General features: G+C 36.6%; 1 protein-coding gene across 2 annotated transcripts in view; it reads right to left on the reverse strand.

Moving 5' to 3' along the window:
* Abca5 (ATP binding cassette subfamily A member 5) overlaps positions 1-24225 on the reverse strand; it is a 79908-nt gene that overhangs the window by 42708 nt on the left and 12975 nt on the right. Inside the window, exons 5-17 of one of the 2 annotated variants that reach the window (XM_028761278.1) lie at positions 19548-19636; positions 17019-17248; positions 14725-14866; positions 13494-13682; positions 11560-11707; positions 9935-10103; positions 9186-9244; positions 5602-5712; positions 4207-4382; positions 3545-3664; positions 2382-2520; positions 1141-1231; positions 825-964 (exon numbers count right to left, since the gene is read on the reverse strand). In XM_028761278.1, coding sequence (XP_028617111.1) covers positions 825-964; positions 1141-1231; positions 2382-2520; positions 3545-3664; positions 4207-4382; positions 5602-5712; positions 9186-9244; positions 9935-10103; positions 11560-11707; positions 13494-13682; positions 14725-14866; positions 17019-17248; positions 19548-19636 — 1803 coding nt within the window. Of the gene's footprint in view, positions 1-824; positions 965-1140; positions 1232-2381; positions 2521-3544; positions 3665-4206; positions 4383-5601; positions 5713-9185; positions 9245-9934; positions 10104-11559; positions 11708-13493; positions 13683-14025; positions 14132-14724; positions 14867-17018; positions 17249-19547; positions 19637-24225 lie in introns of those variants that run through there. The other variant, XM_028761279.1, reaches the window with a different exon arrangement.

The raw sequence follows: 24225 nt of genomic DNA on the forward strand, positions 1-24225 counted from the left end.
GGAGGGAGGGAAGAGAGGGAGGGAGGGAGGGAGGGAGGGAGGGATACATGGATTAAATTTACTTAGCCAGCATAATGGTACTCAAAGATTTTGGTGTCAGGATACTTTCAACATCATAAATTGCACAGAATGCCAAGGAAGTTTTAATTATGGGAAAATATTCATTAGAACTTTTAACATGTTTCAAACTAAAATTAATAGATATTTTATAGCAGTTAATAAGTCTAAATTAAAATCATTACTTTGTAATTTATTCTGAAATTAAAAATTATTTGAAAACACATAAACAGACTCTTTACACACATATACACTAAACAACAACAAAAAGAAAAAGCAAAACCACACACACACATACCTTATCCTCAGGAAAGCTACAAACAACTCTGCCAATTTTGAAACAGGGCTCCCACTGTACAACTGGCTGTGCTGGCCTGGAACTTGCTATGCAGACTAGCCTGGCCTCAAACCTCTAGCCATCTTCTGGCTGTCTCCGACCCCTTGTTGCTATGATTATAGACAGGACCACCAAACCCACCCTAATTTTCTTGTTTTCTTAACAACATACACATATTGCTCTTTATTTCCATTAAGTATTTAAATTAACAAATGATAGTTGCATACTATTGATAAAAAGACAAAAGCAAAAATCATACATATCAGTATGCAGCATTTCAGGTTTGAAGCCAAGTTGAAGCAGAACAACTACAAACTCTGACCAGCTGTGACTATTACATAAAGAAATAATCAAAAAAAGCAGAGAAAAACCTATTCTCAAAAACAAAAGCTCTATTCAACCAAGAAACTGAAAATAAGAAAAGAAATACCTGAAAACTTGTCCATGTCTTTGAAAGGCAAGCTATACACAAGCTGTTGGTCATTCTGCTGCAGCAGAGCGGCGGCAGGTATGTGTTGCCTGACCAGTGAAGAGAGCGAGTCTGTGTCACAGTATCTGTCTATATACATGCTAGGAAAAGCCAAAATCATATTTTATGATTAGTCCATAAACAATCAATAAACTCTGAATGTTCTAAAGTAGATCACTAAACATGGCTAGGGCACAGTAGAGCAAGCCTTGAAAACAGTGACAGTAGGCTAAGCGTAAATACAAACAGAATAAGGGCACAGAAGAACAAGTGTTACCTCAGGCGGTAGCCGATTCCCCATTTACTTTTTAGGAAAATTGAAGAACCAACACATTTCAGCATCCCTTGTGATATGACAGCTTTTCTGTCTACGAAGTGGAATTCACATTTCAATTTCTAAGTTAATAACAGCATACATACAAGTATTACATCATTAATCATCATGTAACCTTATAATGAAGACACTAGAATATCATCATCTATTTTTTTCCGATGAGAATATTAAGAGAAAACAAATACACATTGCTTAAACATGTTTCACATAGCTATTAACATAACAAAGCCAAGACTGTCCTCAGGCAGCCTGACTCCAGAGTACATACTCCAGAAAGCTCAAACTCTTCCTAAAGGAACCTGTAATACAGGAGTTATCATGATTCCTTTATAACCAAATGTACAAAAAAAGGAAACATAATAACAAAAATAAAAATGTTAGTTCATTTGATATAGATACTACTAAAGAGATAAGGGATTTATCCATTTAATACCACATAATCAGCTAGGAAAAGAAGTTATAGTATTTCAAACTCTCGGACTTTTATCCTGGGTGTTAAAAACCAATCCCAACATATATAATTTTAACATATACATACACAAAATTGCACAGAAAATGGCTAACAGCCCAGTGAGAGCTACCATAGACTGACCTACTTACAAAGCTGACCCTTGACTAGCAACTGAGAATCTAGACATGGGAAGGTTTCAATTAGTGTAAAAACAGACAAGGAAAACCACTATGTCTAAATGCTGAACACAAAAACACAGTTTATGCTGACTGCTTGCTTTCCTTTCCTTCTGGAGCTATGCTGTGTTAGGAAGGACAGCTCTATGAACCAGTACACACAGAATTATAAACACTGAGCCTTTAACAAACTAGCATGTAGTTCACTTTGCATTTGCATACAAGTAAGCCATGGGGAGATTAAGGGCCTCTGAAAGCACGTGCCTGGCTTCCTTCAGACTTCTGCCTCACGTGACCTAGGCCTTTGCTAATTTTGCTTCATAGCCTTTTGCAACAACAAATTAGTATATATTAAGTATGAGAAATCTTGAGTGAGTTATTTTGAGAAATCACTGAAACAGGATGATTTGGAAAACACTGAACACAGAAATACATAATTTTTAAATTTTAAAACTTGTTGTTTAGAATATGTACCATTAAATAATTCTTTTGTTCCTCAGGATTTACTATTTCCATGTTTAACTCCCTTATCTTTTACAGTAAAGCAAACATCTCACCGGCAAGAATGTCAGCCTCATCCATGAAATGAGTGCTAAACACGGTCACTCTGTTAGCCTTTCTGTATTTTAGAAGATTCCAAACAATGTGGCGAGAGCAGGGGTCCATTCCTGCTGTTGGCTCGTCTAGCAGGAGTATCTGAATGAACAGGGGTACAAAAATGGCAAGAAAACCAAAATATTAAAAATTTATATGAATACTGTAAATTTTTCTCTATTTCAAGTTAATATTTTCACCCAAAAATCTTTCTTAAAGTTAGTATAAATGTTTAAAATTGTCAATGAATGTTTTCCTTGGTTACTTATATATAAGGCACTGGTATGACAATCAGACAAAAAAAAAATGACAAAATTATTAAATCTGCTGCTATAAATAATATGATTAAATCTGTAAGTAGAGCAATTGATATTTAGAGACAGATGTTCTGTATCATTGTAAGGGATGCAGTCTAGGCTGGGGAAAGAACTTTTTTCTTTCTACTTTTTGAGGGGCACTTTTTATTAAGATAGATTCTTACTCTGCAACCTAGACTAGCCTTGAATTTATGATCTTCTTGACTCAGCTTCCTGAGTGCTGGATTATAGGCATGTGCCACCTTATCTGGCTTCAAGTTGTTTTTAATTTAAAAAGCATGGAAAGGTGCTAACAGAAAGTCCAATTAATAAAAAGTCAAATCCACCCTGATCTCATACTACAGCAGAAAGGAGTAACATAGCAAGGCAGTGGTTTCCATAGGCTCTCTGCTATAAGCACACACGTGAGCTTTTTAACAGTGTGTAAGGTGAAGTTGCTTCTGTTTCTACAGAGCAGAGCACAGCATAAAAGAAACACACATGAAATCACTGCACCAGATAGTGACTAATTCAATCCTTTAATTTTTGTCTTGTTCTAATTGCTTAAATGTCTTATTTTTGTATGCATATGAGTATTGTACATGTATATATGTCTGTGTATTACATGTGTCCCTAGTGAACCACAGGCCAAAAAACTGTATCAGAATCCCCGGAACTGGAGTTAGAACTAGCTTTAAGCTGAGATGCTAGTGCTGGGAAGTGAACACAGGTCCCCTGGAAGAGCAGCCCGTACTCTTAACCACTAAGCCACATCTCTAACCTAATACTATTTAAAGTGATCTCATCAATGAAATGAACACTGTATTTACCTTTGGATTCCCAAGAACTGCAATTCCTAAAGACAGCTTTCTTTTTTGGCCACCGCTTAATTTTTTTGCTTGATTATCTTTGATGGCTTGCATGTCCAAATCCAGTAAAACTTTTTGCACCTGTAAAAAAGTGTAAACAATGTTCTATCAACAATCATATTATTTTCATAGTCATCAAAATTAGATTTTACATATTGTAAGTTTTGAAGTATTATTTTAAGCATCATTTAAGCAGTATAATTTTAAAATTATTTTTAATATCAACTTTAAAATGTTAAGTATGTGCTTACTTTTTACAAATACTATAATTTTGAAACTAATAAGTAACAAGGTTCTTAGGGAGAAGTCTGCTTCAGCTTTGTTTCTTGCTGGATGAGTAGGAAGGCTCTGTGTGTGCTGAGGCACAGAGAGTGACAAGGGATGAGGGCAGAGCAGAAGAAAAGGAAGGAAGAAGGGAGGAGGAGTCCCCTCAGGAGGAAAGGAGGGTCATTCACATGTGCTAATGTAAGCACTCCAAATCCATCCAATTCCTCATAGCTTCTCTTTACAGGCCTAGAGGGGTTTTGTATGTTTAGACTTTTCAAGCATATTTACTGTATAATTATTATAAAGCATATTAATATATAGGAAATACAGTGATGGTTTATATATGAATAACATACTTCTTGAATTATATTGTTGGCTGGTATTCCTTTGATTGAAGCCAAAATTGATAAATTTTCTTCTACTGTCAGAACATCAAAGTTCATATCTGACTGTGGACATATGCCAATCATTTTTCTTGCTTCAAACATTTCATCTATTTCAGAGACTCTGTGTCCATATATAGAAGCAAACCCTAAAAGCAAAATATTTAAATTTGCATTAAAGACACTGAATATTAAAAATGCATGTTCTGATATACCTAATAACTTACTCATTTTGTTACAATGCATACACAAAGCCAGAATTAATAAAATTTGGAAGATATATTCTGATTTTGACAGCACTGGTTGTATATTTTCAATTGTATTTCAACCTGATTTTCCTTCATTTCCAAGGCATATTATACAGTAGGAAGAGCAACAGTACACTACAAGCTTAACAAAAACATATGTCACTACAGTGACAGCATTTATGGTTCAGCCACAGCTTCTTTCACATCCAATACTATGAGACAAAATCGTGTACAGGCTGGTTGTACAGTCTTGAACATCATTAATGCCTTGAGTTCCTGCTTTCTTATCTCAACTGAATCAACTTATAATTTGATTATCAGATTGGACTGATAGTTTGCTTTACTTAAGAACTACTAGTCTGCCAGGCAGTGGTGGCACACGCCTTTAATCCCAGCACTTGGGAGGCAGAGGCAGGCAGATTTCTGAGTTCGAGGCCAGCCTGGTCTACAGAGTGAGTTCCAGGACAGCCAGGGCTACACAGAGAAACCCTGTCTCAAAAAAAACCAAAAAAACAAAAAAACGAAAGTTAAGTCTTGTTTACAAAGTTGAAATGCAGAGTCAATACAATCTGGCCTATTTATAATAAAATGTATTTCATTGGCAGTATTCGGTAATTGCAGAAACATGGGGCTTCCAAACAGAGTTTACACCTATAGAGGTACTGCTCTTTAAATTTGATTTTGGAACACAGTGTTAGTAGTTACCATTCTTTCTTTTAGCTGTATACTGAAATATCTGTGGGTCTTCCAATATCAATTTAATTTCCAATTAGTTACTAATTTATTCTTCCATGCAAATAAGAAATAAAGATATGTACACACAAATATGTGATAGAAATAGGTATATAAAATAAATTTTTAAAAAGTAAATACATAGTAAGTTAAACTTATATTTTTTGCTTTAATAAATATCATGGAACCAATTTTTTATTTTAAAAACTAAGTGTACATAGTATGTAAAAAAAACTTTCCCACAGATAAATAGCTATTCCAAATCACTGACATAAATCATCTAGCACACATGTAAAGAGGACAAACAATTGCTACATACTGTGACTCCTTGTCTAATAACACTAAAGAAAATAGGAGATTGTTTTCTCTAAAGTGAGAAAACTCTTACCATCAGAAGGCGGGCACAGTCCGCACAGAATATTCATCAGTGTGCTTTTTCCGGTTCCACTGTGGCCCAGCAGTGCAGTAATCTGACCTTCATATATGTCAAATGACAAATCTAATTCATGGAAAAAAATAAGGCACAAATTTTTATGTATCCATTCAGCTCTATAAGGGAGTTCATAATTCTACACAATCTTAAGGAAGACAAACTCAGTACAGAAAGTTACCAACATAGTTTAAGCAGATTAAGTAGTCTGGTCATAGTCAGTGGTATGAGTAGCAGGAAGTGTAAATAATCAATATTTCTTCTGACACTAAGAATTAAGGTATATACAAAATATTTGAAGGTTTTCTGTGTACTGACTTCTAACAGTGGTCAAGGAGATTAATAAAGAAATCTATCTCACCAAGGTATCTGAAGATAAATAAAGTAGAACAAAAAGAACAAAACAAGGAATCGACACCAAAAGCTAAGCGGTAAGAAAGTACAGAGAGGCTCCACTTGTGAAACTTTTTACTTTCGTTTTGTGTCCATTTTGTGTGTCCAGATGTGTTGCCTGCATGTGTGTCAGATCTCTTGGAATTGTTGTTAGACGCCTGTGTACTGCCATGTAGGTACTGGGAACTGAACCAGTCCTCTGGAAACAAGACAGTGCTCCCTGGGCAGCAGGCCAGTGTGTAGTGTTCCTCCACCATTTCAGCTTCAGCGCCTGCCTGAATTCTGCCCTGACTTCCCTCACTGATGGACTGAAGTGTAAGATGAGATAAAACCTTTCCTCTCCAAGATGCATTTGTTCATGGTGTTTATCACAGCAACAAGAACTAGAACACATGGGCTGTTGTTGCCTTATTGTTGAATTCTGAGGCACTTTAAAATATTATATATAGAAGCAAGTGCCTTCTTGGACACAGGATTTACAGATGTCTCTTCCAATCCGGGACTTTTTTCATTTCCTTAGTAGTGTCTTATAAGCAGCAGGAGACTTTGATTTTCAATCAGTTACAGTTCACGCTTTTGGAGCCAAACCTATAAAACTTTTGTTTAATCAAGTCTCAAGATACTTTTCGTGTTTTTCTTTTTTTTTCCACAGTTTATTCAATTTATTTTTTTTTTTATTTTTTCTCAAATCGTAATTAATTCACACAGGGGTTATAAACACAGAAAGGCAGGATGTGGGGAAGGGAATGACACTGGAGTGTGGGTGTTCAGGGGGAATACAGACATCTTCAGAACCGGGTATCAGCTAGGTGAAGGTTCAGGGGACAGGTCACTATGACTCTGCCTATGACTCGCTTGTCCTTATCTAAGTTGGTATTGTCTGCCAAGGCTACCTATTTACAAGGTTATGACTACTCAGGCTTATAAATTTCCACAAAAGCTACCTGTCTACATTAGCTTATAGCCATCTGTTTCAATGTTTTTCCACTGAGACCCAAGACTTGGTGTTAGTATACATGTATGACAGGCCTATTGCTGATTATACTCTGGTTTCTCTTCAGATCATATAAATCTTTCGCCTTTTACTTTTCGTGTTTTTCATTCTTTGAGTTTTATGTCATTTTAAGTTTTGTATTTGGTTATATGATTCATTCTTCACTTGTTTTGTCTACATTCTCAGCATGGATCAAACAGGTCATGTTTTCATAGTTTTTGTTTTGCTTTAAACTTTAATGAAAAGTTAATTATTCATAAAAATATAAGTAATATTTTGTCAGGGGCAGCCCTGCTTATACACTGAAGGCCTACAACAGCCATAGGCCCAAAAATCAGCAATAGGCCTGACATACATGCCTGCTGGCACAAAGTCTTGGGTCTCTGTGGAAAAACACTGAAACAGATTGCTAGAAGCTATTGTAAACAAGCAGCTTTGGTGGAAAATTGCCAGGCTGAATAGTCATAGACCTTGTAGATAGGCAGCCTTGGTGGACAGTACCAACTTAGATAAGGACAAGTGAATCATAGGCAGAGTCATAGTGATCTGTCCCCTGAACCTTCACCCAGCTCACACTGTTCTGGAAGATAGCTGTACTCCCCCTGAACACCTACGCTCCTGAGTCATACCCTTCCCCACTTCCTGCCTTTTTGTGTATATAACCCCTGTGTGAAAAAGTAAAAATTACAGTTTGATCAGCCTATAGACAAGCCATGTTTCTTTGCGCTCGCCCATTGTTTCCCCCATTCTCTCTTAGGTGATCTTCCTGGATCCTGTTTAATGCCCTGCTGGACAGGACAATATTTCTGTCTTCTCTATTTCACTGATTTTTCTATTTCTTTTATGCCAAAATTACATTGTCTTGACTACAATAGCATTTATATGAAATCTTGAAACAATGTAATGCTAAAGTACAAATTTGCTAGGTTTTTTTCACATTTGTTTCGGCAATTCTATGTCATTTGCATTTATATATAATTTCAAAGGCCATTTTTCAAATGAATGAAAAAACCTAATAGACTTTTGTCTGAGTGAGTCTACACTATATGATCAGAACTCACATGTACACATCCATACTTCCAACCCTTAAACATGGTGCTGCTACCTGTCCAGCTCCTACACTCTTGTCAGCAATCATCTGTACTTTTTAAGACATACATCATGGAAGTACATAGTATTTTGATGTTTTTATTTTAATTTTCAGTTCCTCGGTGGTGGAATGCAGGCACATAGTGATTTTCTACACTATCTTATACTGTCACCTCTCTAAACACACTTTCAGTCTCACTACGTGTACTGCAGAGACTGATCACTTTATAAGCTTCCTTTACGACCTAGGTATCTCTCATTTCCTTCTCTTGCTTCTTGGCATTGGCAATGACTTCCAGTTGAGTAACTCACAATGGAGGTCATAAATAACCTTTAATATTAAGTTAAACAAAAGAATAATAATTTATCATTAATGGCACTGTAGCCAGAAATGATGAGACTCATGCATTGGGTATAATTTAAGAATTTGTTTATGCTCATCAAAACACACTGTTTATAACGAAAAGGCAGGCTTCACATTGGAATAGGATATTTGAATACCTTTATCTAACAAAGGCCATGAACCTAAAATATTAAAAATATAAAACTTAAATAGGTACTTTAGGAACAAAAGAACATTCAAATGGCCAATGAGAGGATGATAGGAGCACTATCTATTGGGCCAACATAAAATAAAACCATCCTAACATACCCCTGTACCCTACCAGAATACAGTCACACAAATTAAAACTGTCAGTGTGTAAGTGTATTTTATGGATCCTGGAAGATAGTGACACATTGCTAAATGTACTCCAACTGTCTGGACAGACTTCACAAAAAAGAATCTTACAACAAGATAAATAATACTTATACATGTACACAATAATAAAATACAATATAGTTGAACCAGAATATAATATAAACTGGTTCAAGTTGTTAGGTATTTTCAAGTCAACAGATACTTCTTTCTGGCTTTATAACTTCTGTGTTGTAAGTATTATCAACATTAGTCACATAAAGTATCTACAAATCTTAACGGGTAAATTTAACTTTCACAACAACGACGAAGACTGGTTCTCCATCTGTACTACGATGCTAGGGACTAAATCCTGGGCCAGCTACTTACTTCTTAAAGCCTCCACATTCTCATTTTTCTTTCTATAGGTTTTCTGAATACCACTTATTCTGAAAAAACACAGATTCATATTAAAAATATATACGAAATTTTCTAATTACATGTGTTAACATATATTTTTATCCAAGCTGTCTTAATTGTTTTAAGATTATCTTTTAAATTTTGAACTAGATATACATCTCTAGCAATACAAGACACTTTCCACACTATTAAGACAGGGTTGCATACACAGAATAAGGTAACAGCTATTCAAATTTGGGGGAAGATACTCAAGGGGGGGACCTGGAGGGATATATTAAAATCACATGTCCAAAATAAGAGTAAATCTGTATACAAAATACAGAGGAGAAAAGAAAAATCTGAAATATTTAATAGGAAAAATAATAAACCACCTTTCTGCTAAAACAAATAACCAAATAACATTGACATTAAGGACACGATTGTCTGAAGACCTACAAAAATGGACTCCTGGTCTCCACTCTAGTCATCACCCACTCCGTTTCAGGCTGAGACAACTGAGGTGAAGCACTTGTTTCAAGGATTTATAGATTATCCTCATCTTTCATTAATCAAATGCTTCTTGAATCAGTAAGGGGATACAATGTCATTTCGTATAAACACTACCAAACTGCCTACAATGTGGATTTTCTCATCCCTTATCTTCTATGATAGTATAACGTAAGGTTTAAATGTCACAATTTCCATCAACAGTTCTACCTATACCTAAAAATTAAACATACCTTATAGCTTCTTTTCCTATAAACTCTGAAGAAACTGGTTCAACAATTTCATTGAGACTAATATTGCCATTAATGTTGGCCTCCGATAGCTCCTTATAGTTTCTTTTGCTTTTTGACCAGTATGATGGCTTTAGAAAGTACAAAGATGACCTCCTCAAGCCAAATTCCCCTAAAAATAAACATTAAAAGCTGAGTTATATCAAATTATTTTTGAAAGCATACTTAAATAATAGTTATTAAATAACCTTACTTTAATTTTAAATTTAAAAGTCCTATTACATAGGTATGGTAGGTAGCACACACCTTGAATTCAAGCAGTTGGGAAACAGAGGCAGGCAGAATTCTACGAGTTCAAGGCCAGCAGAAGCTATATAGCAAGTTCCAAATCAGCAAACCTTGTCTCAAAGAAAATTAGTAAAAATTAATTAAATAAAGTCATATTAACTAGTAGTTATCATATTAGACAGGCTGGAATATATAAAAATCCAATTACTCCAAAAAAAAAAGAGGTCAATGCCAGGCAGTGATCGTGCACACCTTTAATCCTAGCACTTGGGGAAAAAAAGAGACAGGCAAATCTTTGAGTTCAAGGCCAGCCTGCTCTATATAATAGTTTCAAGACAGCCAGGGCAACATAGAAAAAACCCATCTCAAAAAAAAAAAAAAAAGACCAACAAAAACAAAGAGGCCATGAATTTGGGGCAGGGGTGGGGTGGAGGGGTTGGAAGGCAGGACATGGAAAGAGTTGGAGGGAGGAAAGTGAAAGGAGACATGATGTAATTGGTTTTTAATCTTTGAAATAAAGCTTAATTTTAAAAAGATGAAGAAAAGTGTTTGGAGTTACAAGGCAGCTTTGGATCTTAGAGGGTAAAATAGTTTAAAAAGATTAATATAATGAAGGATTAAGTTGTGAAGTGCAATCTAGGCTGTCAAAACAAACATCTTTCTTGTTACACAATCTCTTCACGTTCACTAGGGGCTAGTTATATACTATATATTGTGAACATATGCATATATGTTACTTATACATTATTACTGAGGCTATGGACCTAGCATGATTGCCCTCCAAAAGACCCAACAAGCAGCTTAAAGAGTCAGATGCAGATACTTGCACCCAACCAATGGACAGAAGCCGGGGACCCTTGTGGTTGAATTAGGGAAAAGCTGGAAGAAGCTGAGGAAGAGGGTAACCCTGTAGGAGGACCAGCAGTCTCAATTAACCTGGATCCCTGAGATATCTCAGACACTGGACCACCAACCAGGCAGCACACACCAGCTGATGTGAGGCCCCCAACACACATACAGCAGAGAACAGCCAGGTCTGGGTTTAGTCAGAGAAGATCCAAGTAACCATCAAGAGACTGGAGGCTCCAGGGAGTTTAGAGGTCTGGTGGGGCGGGGAGTGGAGACAGGTGGGTGGGGACGAGGTATCAGATGTGGAACACTCAGAGGGTGGATTGGGAGGGGAATAAAGTTTGGAGTTTAAAATAAATAAATAATTTTTTTAAAAAAAAGCGCAAATTGAATCAATAATATGATGAAAACTACTCTGGCTAGGTGAAAAAATAAATTAATAGCATACGAGCAAAATTACTTTAGAATATTTACAGTAACCAGCCACATACCTGGAATGACCTGGTCGAGATATACAGCCAGGAGGACATAGAATACACTGTCAAGAGCTAGCATGATAATAGTAATGATTAGAGGATAGGGACCTTCAGTCAAGTTAGAAAACAAGGCACCCTCATTAAAATCTTCTAAATGCATGACCTGATTGGGGAAAAAAAAACCATCAACTTTATTCTACAAAAATGATTAGAACAGAGCTAACATTACTAAGCATAATTCATTAAATCAAGAGTAACATTAACAACATTATTTAAAAAGTAATTAGTAACATGTTCTTATAAGGAAAACAGACCACAAAAGAAGTTTATTTAAAAGATTCACTTTATCATTTCTACTCTGTGCAGGGTTTTTTTTTGTTTGTTTGTATTGTGCTTTGAGACTGGATCTGTCTATGTAGACCAGGCTGCCCTTGTACTCACAAAAATCTACCTGCTTCTGCTTCCTTACTAAAGGAGGGTTTAAGGGGATGCTGAGATTAATGGCATGCACCATTATGCTCTCCTTTTAATTACTGTTCTTCCCAGTGAGTACTTCTTAAGCCTGTGTACCACACTCCCCGAGTCACTTAATTCTAATGCAATGATGAACAAAAGAAATAAAAGTAATGTGCAATGCTGAAACACCTAAGAAAACAGACCCAAATAAACACTGCAGGATAAAATCATGGTCAGCATGTCTGTAATACTGAAAGAAGGTGTTTTGGTTCTCCTAAAGTACACACACTAGACTCTTGTGCTACTGAGAGAAGTGTTCTGGAAGCGAAGGCCCTGCTCAGGTACGAGTTCCTCCCGTGTGAACAAACTCATTTTACCACCCTCCATTTCAGTCCTCTCATCGGTGAACTGAAGGAGATCAATCAAATGGCATTTAAGGATTCTGTCACTCCCAACAAAACCTATGACCATAGTCCCACTTTGTGAAGAAAAGAGGGACTCAGTACAGTCTCAAAGTGTGGAACAATAACTCTTAAGTAGTTAAATCTTCTTTAATATGCTTATAAACAATCTATTGTAATGTCACCTCATAAAACATCTATATGACATCAAATATAAGTCAAATATAGTATGAAATCATATTTCTTTATACAATAACTGAGTTTATGTTCTACTCTGTGAATAGCTCCTTATGAGATTTTTTTTGCTTGATTCTGCCTACACATATAAGAAAAAATAAAATGTATAAAGCTAAATACTCTTCATTTTAAAATTTGCTTTCATGTTTTGTGTATGCATGTGCTTTGTCTGCATGTGTATCTGAGCACCACATGTATGCCTGCTGCCCATCACAAGTATGAAAGCAGAAAGGGGCATCAGAGCCCTGGAACTAGAATTATAGCCACTTGAAAGCCACCATGTGGGTACTGGGCATTGAACTTTGACCCTTTGAAAGAGCAGCTAGTTCTCTTAATAAATAAGACATTTCTCCTGCCCCTAATGGTAAATGTTATTTAGATAAATGAAAATCCCGCAGTTCCTAGACAAGGGAAACCTACCACAAGTATAGAGCTTACTGTTTTCATCCTGACAGCTTTCTTCTATGTCATGCATGATTTTCTGTTCAGCATTATTCTAAAGTAACTTTATAAAGGTTTACAGTAGAGCAATAAAGACTACTTGGAATTAAACAAGTAACTTCAATGAACTGAATTATACACTACACTAAGGCAAAAATTGAGGAATTTATAAGCAAGATTTAACTGAAAATTTAATATTGGAGAGATTCTAAGAGAAAGCAGATATAAACTGTACTCTGTAGTACACTTTTTTTCTGATGGAATTTAAGTTTTCTGACATTTCTTTCTCATGAGATGATACTGTTGTTTGTTTACAAGCCAAAGGTGATATTCGTGGCACAACAAGATTCGTGGCTGTCTGAACTGTCAACAAGAGAAAGTAGTGGGTGAATGTTGGGTGAATGCATGACCCACCTGTGCAATCCCAATCACAAAGGCGCATTGACACAGAGGACTGAAGAGCCACACCAGCGACCTGGGGAAACTTTCTATGAGGACTATCAAAAGGCCAACAAATCCAAAAGCCACAGTGACAAAAAACTCAACGACTCCCACGTGTTTTGATTTTTTAAAAAGAGGCGTCAGCATTAAAGCAAAAAACACCTAAAAAGCATAAATGTAAAGTTATTGTATACCTCATATATACTGACCCAAAAAGAAAATCAACTTTTTTATGAAAGAAAGATACATTCATGGAAAAGTACAGCTACTAAAATACAGTTTCTGTTACAAGAAGATGCTTTGTTTTCATACAGAGATACACATTTAAAAATTTTAAACTGACAAATATTAATGATTACATTCTATCTGTATGATGGGAAAATATAACCACATTTACACAACAGCGTCCATAAGGAGCTGTGTGTTAGCTAGCTAGCCCCAGGACTTGTCTTTATCCCCTCACCTCCCAATGCCCAACCTCCACACTGAAGCTGCAGATACATACTCTGTACCCAGGCATCGTGTGGGTGCAGGAAACCTAGACTCCAGTCCTTATCTTTGTGAGAAAAGCACTTTACCCACTGAGTCATTCCACAGGTCCCCAGTAGCCTTTAAACAAAGAACCCAGTTTTAGACTGGGAGTTAAAAGTGATATATTAGTTTTTTATGCCGGAAATATGAGTTGTTTATAATTTATTACTTTAAAGAGTGGAAATGATAGTAAAATTATTTAACTATATATATGGGCACATAAACCAATTATAATGACACAAAGGTCAGTCATTATATTCAGTATTCAGTCAATATACCAAACGAATATCAAGACTACTGAAGAACTACATTTAAAAAAGAAAAAAGAAAAATGACCTTGAGACCTTTAAAGCTAATTGTCCTATAGAATCAACAAACTTGAAAAGGTCGGGGCCTCATGAAAGGAGAAAAAGTGTAGCAGTGTGCAGCCTTTCACAGGACAAATAGAGACAACAACAGAAGTGTAAAATACAATACACCAAAACAAGTTAGAGTTAAACGATTATATTGTACTTTTTCTAAGAAATGTGATAATACTACATCATGTACTATTTAATTATTTATCTGTAACTTAGCAAAAATATCTTTAATAGAAAATTGTCTAAGTTAACCAAAGGAAAAGATCTCAAGTACATTACCAAGGTAGTTTGACATTTTGAGGTAAGATACTCACAGATGACAATCCATATAGAAAGAACAGTAGAAAAATTACAACGCTGCTACTCTGGGGGAATAATGAAGATGCTGTTGCAATGACGGCCATAAGAAGGGACATTAGGAATATCAAACTTGTGTACAGAAGAACCCAGGAAAGCCTACAATGAAAACACAAACACACTGCTATGTCAAATGAACAAGCTTTGGTAGAGAAAATATCATTTTACACTAAACATCAAATTTGCTTCAGCCATTTTAGTCTTTAAGTCAATGTATCTGCATGTGTTCATGTACTCAGCACTAATGCTGTTAGGAAATGAAGGAGAAAGAACGAGCCAAGCCGCAGGTGGATGTGACTGACAGAGATAAAATGATCTGAGTCAGAAGCTTTCCAATGCAATAGCAATGCATGCTTAATTTAAAGCTTAAACTCAAAAGCCTGAGAGCACGGCATCTCTGATTCTCTTAAACTGTAAAAGGTCACTAAGTCAACACAATTCATTTCTTTATGAAGTGAACTATACTTACACCCCTGATGGCTTTGGTTATCATAAACCCAAAAGACCTTACCAATCAATAGCAATAATTATCATACTTACACAATGTGAGCTACTGATTAATAAGATCAACTAGAATCACTATTTTAACTCAAGACTTCCCTTCAGTTAGAGCTCAATGGAATTATCATTAGTATTTAATTTCACATTTTACTTATTTTCCCATTAGCATTGAAAACTATTTTTTAAAAAACTTGTTTTAAAGATTTGAGTTGATGCATCTAGCAATTTCAATGTAAAAATAGTAATCCAATGCCTTAAAGGCCACTTCTAGAACATTTAAGAAAAAAAAAAGGTGGGTGTGCTAATGCACACCTTTAATCCCAGCACTCAGGAGGCAGAGGAAGGCAGGTTCCTGTGAGTTCAAGGCCAGCCTGATTCACTAGGAAGCTCCAAGACAGCCAGAGTTACTTGTGGAGTCCCTCTCTCAAAATAGCAGTGGGGGCTCTGGAGAGATGCTCAGTGGTTAAGACCGCTTGTTGCTCTTGCAGATGCCCTGGGTCTGATTCCTAGCATCAACACAGTGGCTAAGAACTACCTATAACTCCAGTTCCAGGGAATCCAAACTCCTCTTTTGGCTTCTGCAGACAATGTATACACAATGCACAGACATGCACACAGGCAAAACATCCATACACATGAAATAAAAATGTAAAAAGCAAGGAGAATGTTAAGACATACTAATACCACTACATAAAGTTTTATAATTGTTACAATAGACCAAATAAAAATTTGCAAAATGCAGGCTGGAGAGATGGCTTAGGAGTTAAGAGCACTGACTGCTCTTCCAGAGGTCCTGAGTTCAATTCCCAGCAACCACATGGTGGCTCACAACCATCTGTAATGGGATCTGATGCCCTCTTCTGGTGTGTCTGAAGATACCTACAGTGTAGTAATATAAGTAAAATAAATCTTTTTTAAAAATTGTAAAATGCATTTCTGTATTTACAAAATTGTTTTGTAAATACAGTAACAAAAAATTATAAACTTAACATAGTTTCTATTACAAGTACTAACCCTCTTCTTAAATAGGCTAAGAAGAAACCAATTTTTGTTTGAAACAGCATCTGGCAATCTAGCCTACATTGGCCTAAGACTCAAGACCCTCCTGACTTGATTTCCTGAGTGCTAGCATCCAAAAGCTGGAAGCCAAAAGCCAGCCAGCTTACAAACAAATTGTCTTAATTACACAGTAGAAAGAGGAGAAGGAAATACTTATTTATAAATATCCATGTCTCTATAAAATTAGCACTATATAAAATGCTGATACATTAACCCTCACCTATGGGAACTTTTTTCTCCACTTGTGCCTCTATAAATTACCTATACGCTCCTCATCTTAATTTACTGAAGTTCTGAAGTGAGGAAAAGAATCTGGAAACTACATGTGTAGACCTTAATCTTTTTAACTGAGTTTTCAGTGTTAAGCATATGCTCTGATATTAGGGAAGGGCATTAGTAGTCAACTTCTAGTTTTTAGAGATTTCCTATCTTCCATGCAATGATACAATGATATATATGGTGCATGCCTCAAGGGTTCGAACACATTGTGAAATAAAATGTAAATGTATTGTCAACAGAAACTTCCAATAAAACAAGCAGCTAACTGATTAATCTCAAATTCTAAGAAAATGGAAACAGAAGGAATCAGGATCAGCACTACCGCAAATTGGGTAAATAAAAGTACACTGCTGAAGAACAGTATATTTAATATAACTGTTAATTATACTAAATAGTAAATCATTAAACATACCAGAAAGCAGTGTCATGAAGTCCCATTATCTTTAAAAATTCCTTTAACTTTTTTTCTTTTTCAGCTACAATGTGAATTGCCAGAAAGTACCCGAAGGGTGAAAACGCTATGACAAGGTAGATCAGGATGACCCCTCGAGGAAAGGTGTCAATCTCCACAACAGCAGCTTCTCCCATGATGACAGCCTTGGTTGACTCCAGCTCCGTCCATAGAGAAACATTGGTCTTCAACTATAATTAGAAAATGTAAATATTTTAAATTAATTAGTTCTAACAATAGCTCCTAATAAAATCTAGTTACTATACACCTAAAAAAGTAATATCACACAAGTAAAATATTCAAAAAGTCACACTACTGAAATAAGTGTGAATGACCATAATATGATATAAAGTAGAATTCTGCTTTTAATTCATTCTAATTATTAAAAGTTTGAAGACTGTGAATGAATAAATTTTGATTAATTCATCTAATAAAATAAAATCATACAATTTTACTACCACGTTAAGCAGATTAGAGGGATAATAAGAGTATGTTTCAATTATGAAAATGGAACCAGTTCTCTGAAACCTTTCATTTCTGGTAGATAAATGAGGTGCACCCTACTCTCACTAATGCCAAAATGACGCTCTTTCTTTAAATTTCAACCAAGGCTGGAGAGATGGCTCAGCAGAGAGCTGCTCTTCCAGAGACTTAGGTTCAATTCCAGCACGCACATAGTGGCTCACAACGGAGTCTGTAATTCCATCCCAAGCCATCTGACACCCTCACACAGACATACATTCAGGAAAAACACCAACATACATATAATAAAAATAAAACATTTTAAGAAAAGAAAAGCTATGTTTCTTCGAAGCTGAGGGCCAAGCCAAAGGAATGATTAAGAGCCACTATTCCTATGGCTATTTTTTAAAAAGCTCTCTTAAAGAACACATTTTCTGGGGCTAGAGAGATGGTTCAGCAGTTAAGGGCACTACAGAGGACCCTGGTTCAAATCCCAGCACCCACATGGGAAATCACAACTGTCTGTAACTATAAGGTCTGACTCTCTCACGTAGACATACATGCAGGCAAAACATCAATGCACATTAAAAAAAGGTAAACAGATTTTTAAAAAGAGCATGTTGTCTTACTGTTTTAAAATTGATACATGTAGTAATAAAAATGTTTACCAATTAATATTTCTAACATTTAAATGAATGCCTAAACTACAAATCTGTATTACTCACAGTGGCCGAGGCTTATAATTGCTAATGTCTAACTAAAACACAATTAAGTTTTGTAGTATCATCTAATGTTTCAGTTTTTATCTTAAGCACAATACAATTGAATTAGCACAGTATTGCAAACCCATAATACCGTCATAGCATGCAAGCCGCAAGAATTTATAAACTAATTTTACATACATCAATTAATTTGGTTTTTACAAGAGTTCTGTCACAAAGAAAAGCATCATTATTGCAGTCAATGTGCTTCGAGCAGTTTACCAACAAGGAGAGCCAGGACTCTTGCTTAGGTTTCAATTCTACTTGTACGGCCGGCCATTCACACAAACTCTGAATGTGTAGTTTGGTAGAGAAGACTGTTCATATCCATTTCTCTTTTTTATTGTTATTTGTTTGGGTTTTTGTTTGTTTGCTCTCAAGACAAAGTTTATCTTTGTATAGCCTTGGCTGTCCTGGATCTCACTCTATAGACCAAGCTAGCCTTGAAGTCACAGAGATCCACCAGCCTCGGCCTCCCAAGTGCTGGGATTAAAGGCATGCGCCACCACACTCAGCCATATGCAATTTTTAAACTAAAATATTTTATAGCAAATCTCAACTTGAAACACCTTATAGGAAAAGCCCACAGATCCAAGGGGAGATGGAGAAGTGTGTTGTGTGATTCTAATAATTCTAATCCTAAGGACAGAATGTCAGGCTAATGTTCCTAAAGGTGAAATGCTGAAGCACGGCATATCCTTAGAACATAACTGAAGATTGTATATACTATCTTAGACGCAAAACTGTACAGAATTAGGAGTCCAAAGGCCAGAATTTGGTCCTCTGCCAGTGATTCAGAGTCCTGAAGTTACTTGATACTACTTTATTTCAGGTTCTGTCTCAGAGGGTTGTTCAACATTAAATGAATTATATTAGAACACAACTTTAAAAACATTGTTCAATGAATAAGAGATAAAAGTTTATGAAATAAAAAACAAAATCTAGCACTACAATTAAGATAATAAAAGTAGCTACCTTCTTTAACTTATATGAATTCAAGGGGAAAGGTCTAAAAGCTCAGATACTTCATAATATAAGAATATTTCAGAAACATTACCTATAATCAATAAATATTGATATTTAGTATGTTGAATCATATTCATAAAGCTATCCAATAAAAAGGGCTTCAAAAATTCATTTTATCTTTTTTCTTAAATGATTGCTATGTATTATTTATACTTTTAAGTAAATTAACCAAATTCAACTTTAAAGAATACAAGAATAATTGTTAAACTAGGGTTCAGTTTTCTTCCTTTGTTCCATTTACCTGTATAATGGCAGCATCTATTGACGCCTGTAAAACTGTAAACCCTGACGACCAATACTGAGCAGCATCACATGACTTTGAACAGCCTGCTATAGGGAGAAAAGTACAAGACATAAGATTCTGTGCAGTACTCCGAGTGCTCTCTTCTGAACCTGTACATGGCAGGTTACCAGAGCAGCAGCATCAGTCATTCTCTACAGGACCAAAGAAAACATCCCGGTACTATCCTTAAAGACAAGTGTCTGTTACCGTTCTTATTGATTTCATTGTCCAGACTACATTATACATGCTAAGTACGGGGACGATGGGCCAGTGTGTAAAAGTGCCTGCCACACAAGCCTGATAACCCAAGCTTTATCCATGAGAGCCACAAAAAGCCAGATATGGTGGTTATGTGTAACCCGAGCGGGCATTCCTGTGGTGAGATGATAGACAAGACAATAGACCAAGAAGGAGGACGGCCCAGAGGGTCATGGTCCAGCTAGCCTGAGTATGAAACTGTAGAAACAACAGAAGAAATCCTGCCTCAACAAAATAGAAAAAAAAACTTCTGAAAGTTTCCTCTGACCTCTAACACAGATGCAGCAGAATTTACATAGTCATATACATACATACATACATATATACATACATACATACATACATACATATGGATCACATAACGCACACACACCCCACTTAAAGTAAAAATTATATGTGATAGGATACTGGATGGCTGTCAGGAGCCATCTAGGAAAGGCTGAAGGCATGCACGTGGCATTCTGGAGAGGACACATTGTATTGCATGGTCTGCGATGGGTGAACTCTAGTTTGCAGGGCCTTTAGAGATCTCATCTCAGAATTGATTCTTGCAGGTAATATGCCTTCCCTGTCATTAGTAAATTGATATAATAATAATTCCTGGGCATTAGCCCACCCTAGTGGGCAGATTTTCTGCAGATCAAAGATGTACTCTCTTGTAGCAATGCTATGTAGACAAAGTGGTGATATCATAGTTCCTAATAAGGGTTCTAAAGAATTCTTAAATTTATACAAGTATATTTTGGTCTTCTATAGGAAGGGCTGCAATTAAGGCTCTATAAACCTTCATGTGTCACAGGCTAATTCCACTAAGATAAAAAACAGGCTTGAAACAAATTTATGATCAGGGAAAACATTTCTTTTAGGCAAGCTGTAAAACCATTATCTAGTAACTAATGTCATAAACGAGGGATGGACAATTTATGATAGGTACAAAGACAAAAAATAAAATCTATTGACTAGATTTATCTATACAAAACTTAAATACTAATGAGATGCAAGGCAGATGATTTGCTTCTTGACCAAAACAGTGCTAACTTAAGACATAAGAATTATTGTTTTAAGCCAAGCGGTGGTAGCGCACGCCTGTAATCCCAGCACTTGGGAGGCAGAGGCAGGCGGATTTCTGAGTTCGAGGCCAGCCTGGTCTACAGAGTGAGTTCCAAGACAGCCCGGGCTACACAGAGAAACCCTGTCTTGAAAAAACCAAAAAAAAACAAAAAAAAACAAAATAAAAGAATCATTGTTTTAAACTCTTAATGAACCTGTGGAGCTAGTGACAGAAAATGAGTCTGTAAATGGATAACTAGTGTTAATGGAAACACATGTAAACTCTCTGTTGTAACTTCTTATTCAATTCATGATTTGAATTTATGTTTGAACTTGTGAACTTTTGAAAATAAGATGCTTGGAGAGAGAGAGAGAGGGAGGGAGGAGGGGGAGGGATAGAGGGAAGAGGGGAGAAGAGAAAGAGAGAGAGAGAGAGAGAGAGGGAGAAGGAGGAGGAGGAGGAGGAGGAGGAGGAGGAGGAGGAGGAGGAGGAGGAGGAGGAGAAGAGAGGAGAGAGCGAGCGGAGCGCACAGGCTTCTCACTTAACAACAGGTTTCTTCTTACTGACAAGAACAGGGCTTTTTCTTTTTTTGTTTTTTTTTGGGGGGGGGGTGATTTGGTTTGTTTTTGTTTTTTGAGACAGGGTTTCTCTGTGTAGCCCTGGCTGTCCTGGAACTCACTCTGTAGACCAGGCTGGCCTCAAACTCAGAAATCCACCTGTCTCTGCCTCCCAAGTGCTGGGATTAAAGGTGTGTGCCACCACTGCCTGGCCAGCAGGGCTTTTTCATACTCAATAAAAAGATAGCTTTTGCTTTCTATGAGCAATAAAGGTTTGAGCTTATTTTTCATCCAGAATAATTGAGTTCTTTCTGCACTGGCACTTGCTCAATGAAACCTGCTCATAGAGATTTGCTTTGCTCTAGCCACCAAACATACATACATATATATTTACACATACATATATACATGCACACATATATTATACATGTAAGTATAATATATATATATATACTATATATGTAAATATATATATTTACATATATATATATGTGTGTGTAAATACGGATGAATACATGTAGAGTGAATGAAACAGGTGGTTGGACCCAACAAAAAATATAAATAGTATGTACGTATAAATGTGTGTGTTTCTGTGCATACTACCTGTGTAAAAGTTTTTCTATCTATGAGCATGACTTTCTTTTCCTGATTCACTAAAAGTTAATTGCTCCAAGCCTCCCAATTGCCTGGCTAGTGAAAGAAGAGGGTTCTGTGCAAGAGAGAAAGGAACCTTAGCAAAAATTCCTCTACTGAATTCCCTGCTGCTATACAGCATATGTTAATTGCTGGAGAATTATAAAGTAAGTAGAGTTAAGTTTTCAGCACTTATTCAAGCACAGAGAATTATAGTTTATAAAGTAAGAGTTAAGTTTTCCAGTGCTTATTCAAGCACAGAGAAATTATAAAGTAAATGAGGGATAAAGAATTAAGTTTCCCCAGTGCTCAATGAAGCACAGAACAGTAAAAAAGAGTTAAGTTCCTACAAGGCTGGAGATCATCAGTCTTCTGGCCTGGGTCCCATGCTGTGTCCCACTTCAGCCCCTAAAGTCAGGCAGGCTCCCAGCAGATAGTAAATAAATAAAAATGAAAAATCATTATAAATACAGTTATTTAAAAGTCATTTTTCTAGGGCTGGAGAGATGGCTCAGTAGTTAACAACACTAGTTGCCACTATGGAAATCAGTATGGCTGTTCTTCAGGGAAATTGGAATTGATCTACCTCACGTTCCAACTATACAACTCTTGGGCATATACCCAAAGGATGCTTCAGTCATCCTGAATGAGGTATTGCAGATCCAGAAATATGAATATATTCACTTACATGTGGATATTAGCAGTGAAGTCAATGACAACCAAGCTACAACCCATAAAACCATGTAAGGTAGGTAGGTATAGAGTAAGGGACTAGAGGGAATAGACAGCTCTCATGAGAACAAGGAAATATAACTACTATTTATGGATATATTGATGAGCGGGAGATCAAGTAGGGATGGGAAGTGGAGAAGAGGATGAAGGAGGAAGTATGGGGAGAAGCAGCTAAAATTAAGGGACTTTGAGGGGTGGAAACCTAACAAACTAGAAACCTAAAATATATACATGTATGAAGGTGATCTAAATGAAAACACCAGTGGGAGAAACAAAAACCAAACTGGTCATCTCTTGTCATCCAATACCAGGTTTGGGTTACATCTAATTCAGTTGTTGGCCAAAAGGGCTCCACAGGAATCTCCAGATAGCCTAGGCTGTTACCAAAATGATAGGTTACTTTCCACACACTGACAGCCAGGCCCCATTGTTGAAGAAAACACCTACACAACTCACTGAACATGGAGCTGTTGGGCTGGTGCTTACACAGACTGTTTACCCCTATGTTCCAGCACCTTTATTATAGAACTGCACTCTATATGCTATCAAAAGAAAAAATGTAAGCACCAAGCCAGTCACAAACCTTTTAGCTACAGTGGTGAACTACCTATAAGATATGCTAAGACAATGATGGCACAAAGTTTGTGGTCATAACCAACCAATAGCTGATCTGACTTAAAGCCCATTAGATGGAACCCATAACCGGCATTGCTTGGGTAACCAAGAACTAGGGACTAGATAGCCTAGGGACCTAGGGCAAACCAAATAGTACAGATCTAAAAACAAACAGGCAAACGAAACGCAATGATAAAATGACCACTACTGGAACTCTGCTACACTCAGATCTGTGCCTTATTCAGCCATCATCAGAGAAGCTTCTAATGCAGTGGACGGGAACAACTATAGAGACCCACAGCCAGACATGACACAGAGACTCAGAGGCCTTAGAACACTCAGTCCTAAATAAGATGTTTCCAGCAAAGGGAACCCTGAGAAAGAGGTGACAAAAAGAATGCAAAAGCTGGGGAGGGACAGGAAGACAGACAGCCATGACAAAGAATGAAAATCTGTAATCGATGGGGTGGAGAAGTGGAGAGCATCTTCAGGACAAGACAGAGAGACCTGGGATAATGGACGTGACCAAGAATCAATGGGGGTGTCCTTAACTGTGAACATTGGGAATGTAGAACCTGAAGAAGCCACCTCCTGTAGCCAGGCAAGAAGCCCAATGGAGCGACAAGGACAACCCACACACAAGACTTTCAACTCAGCAAATCAGTCGCCACAGGTTATGTGTGTGTACCTTTATTTAGATAACAGTTTGGGGGTTTTGTGTTTGTTTATTTTTTCTTTTGGGGTAATGTGTTTTCTAGGTTTTAAGTGTTCTGTTGTTGTATTGAGTTTT

Source organism: Grammomys surdaster, unplaced genomic scaffold (assembly GCF_004785775.1).
Source record: "Grammomys surdaster isolate TR1022 unplaced genomic scaffold, NIH_TR_1.0 126906, whole genome shotgun sequence".
Lineage (NCBI taxonomy): Eukaryota > Metazoa > Chordata > Mammalia > Rodentia > Muridae > Grammomys > Grammomys surdaster.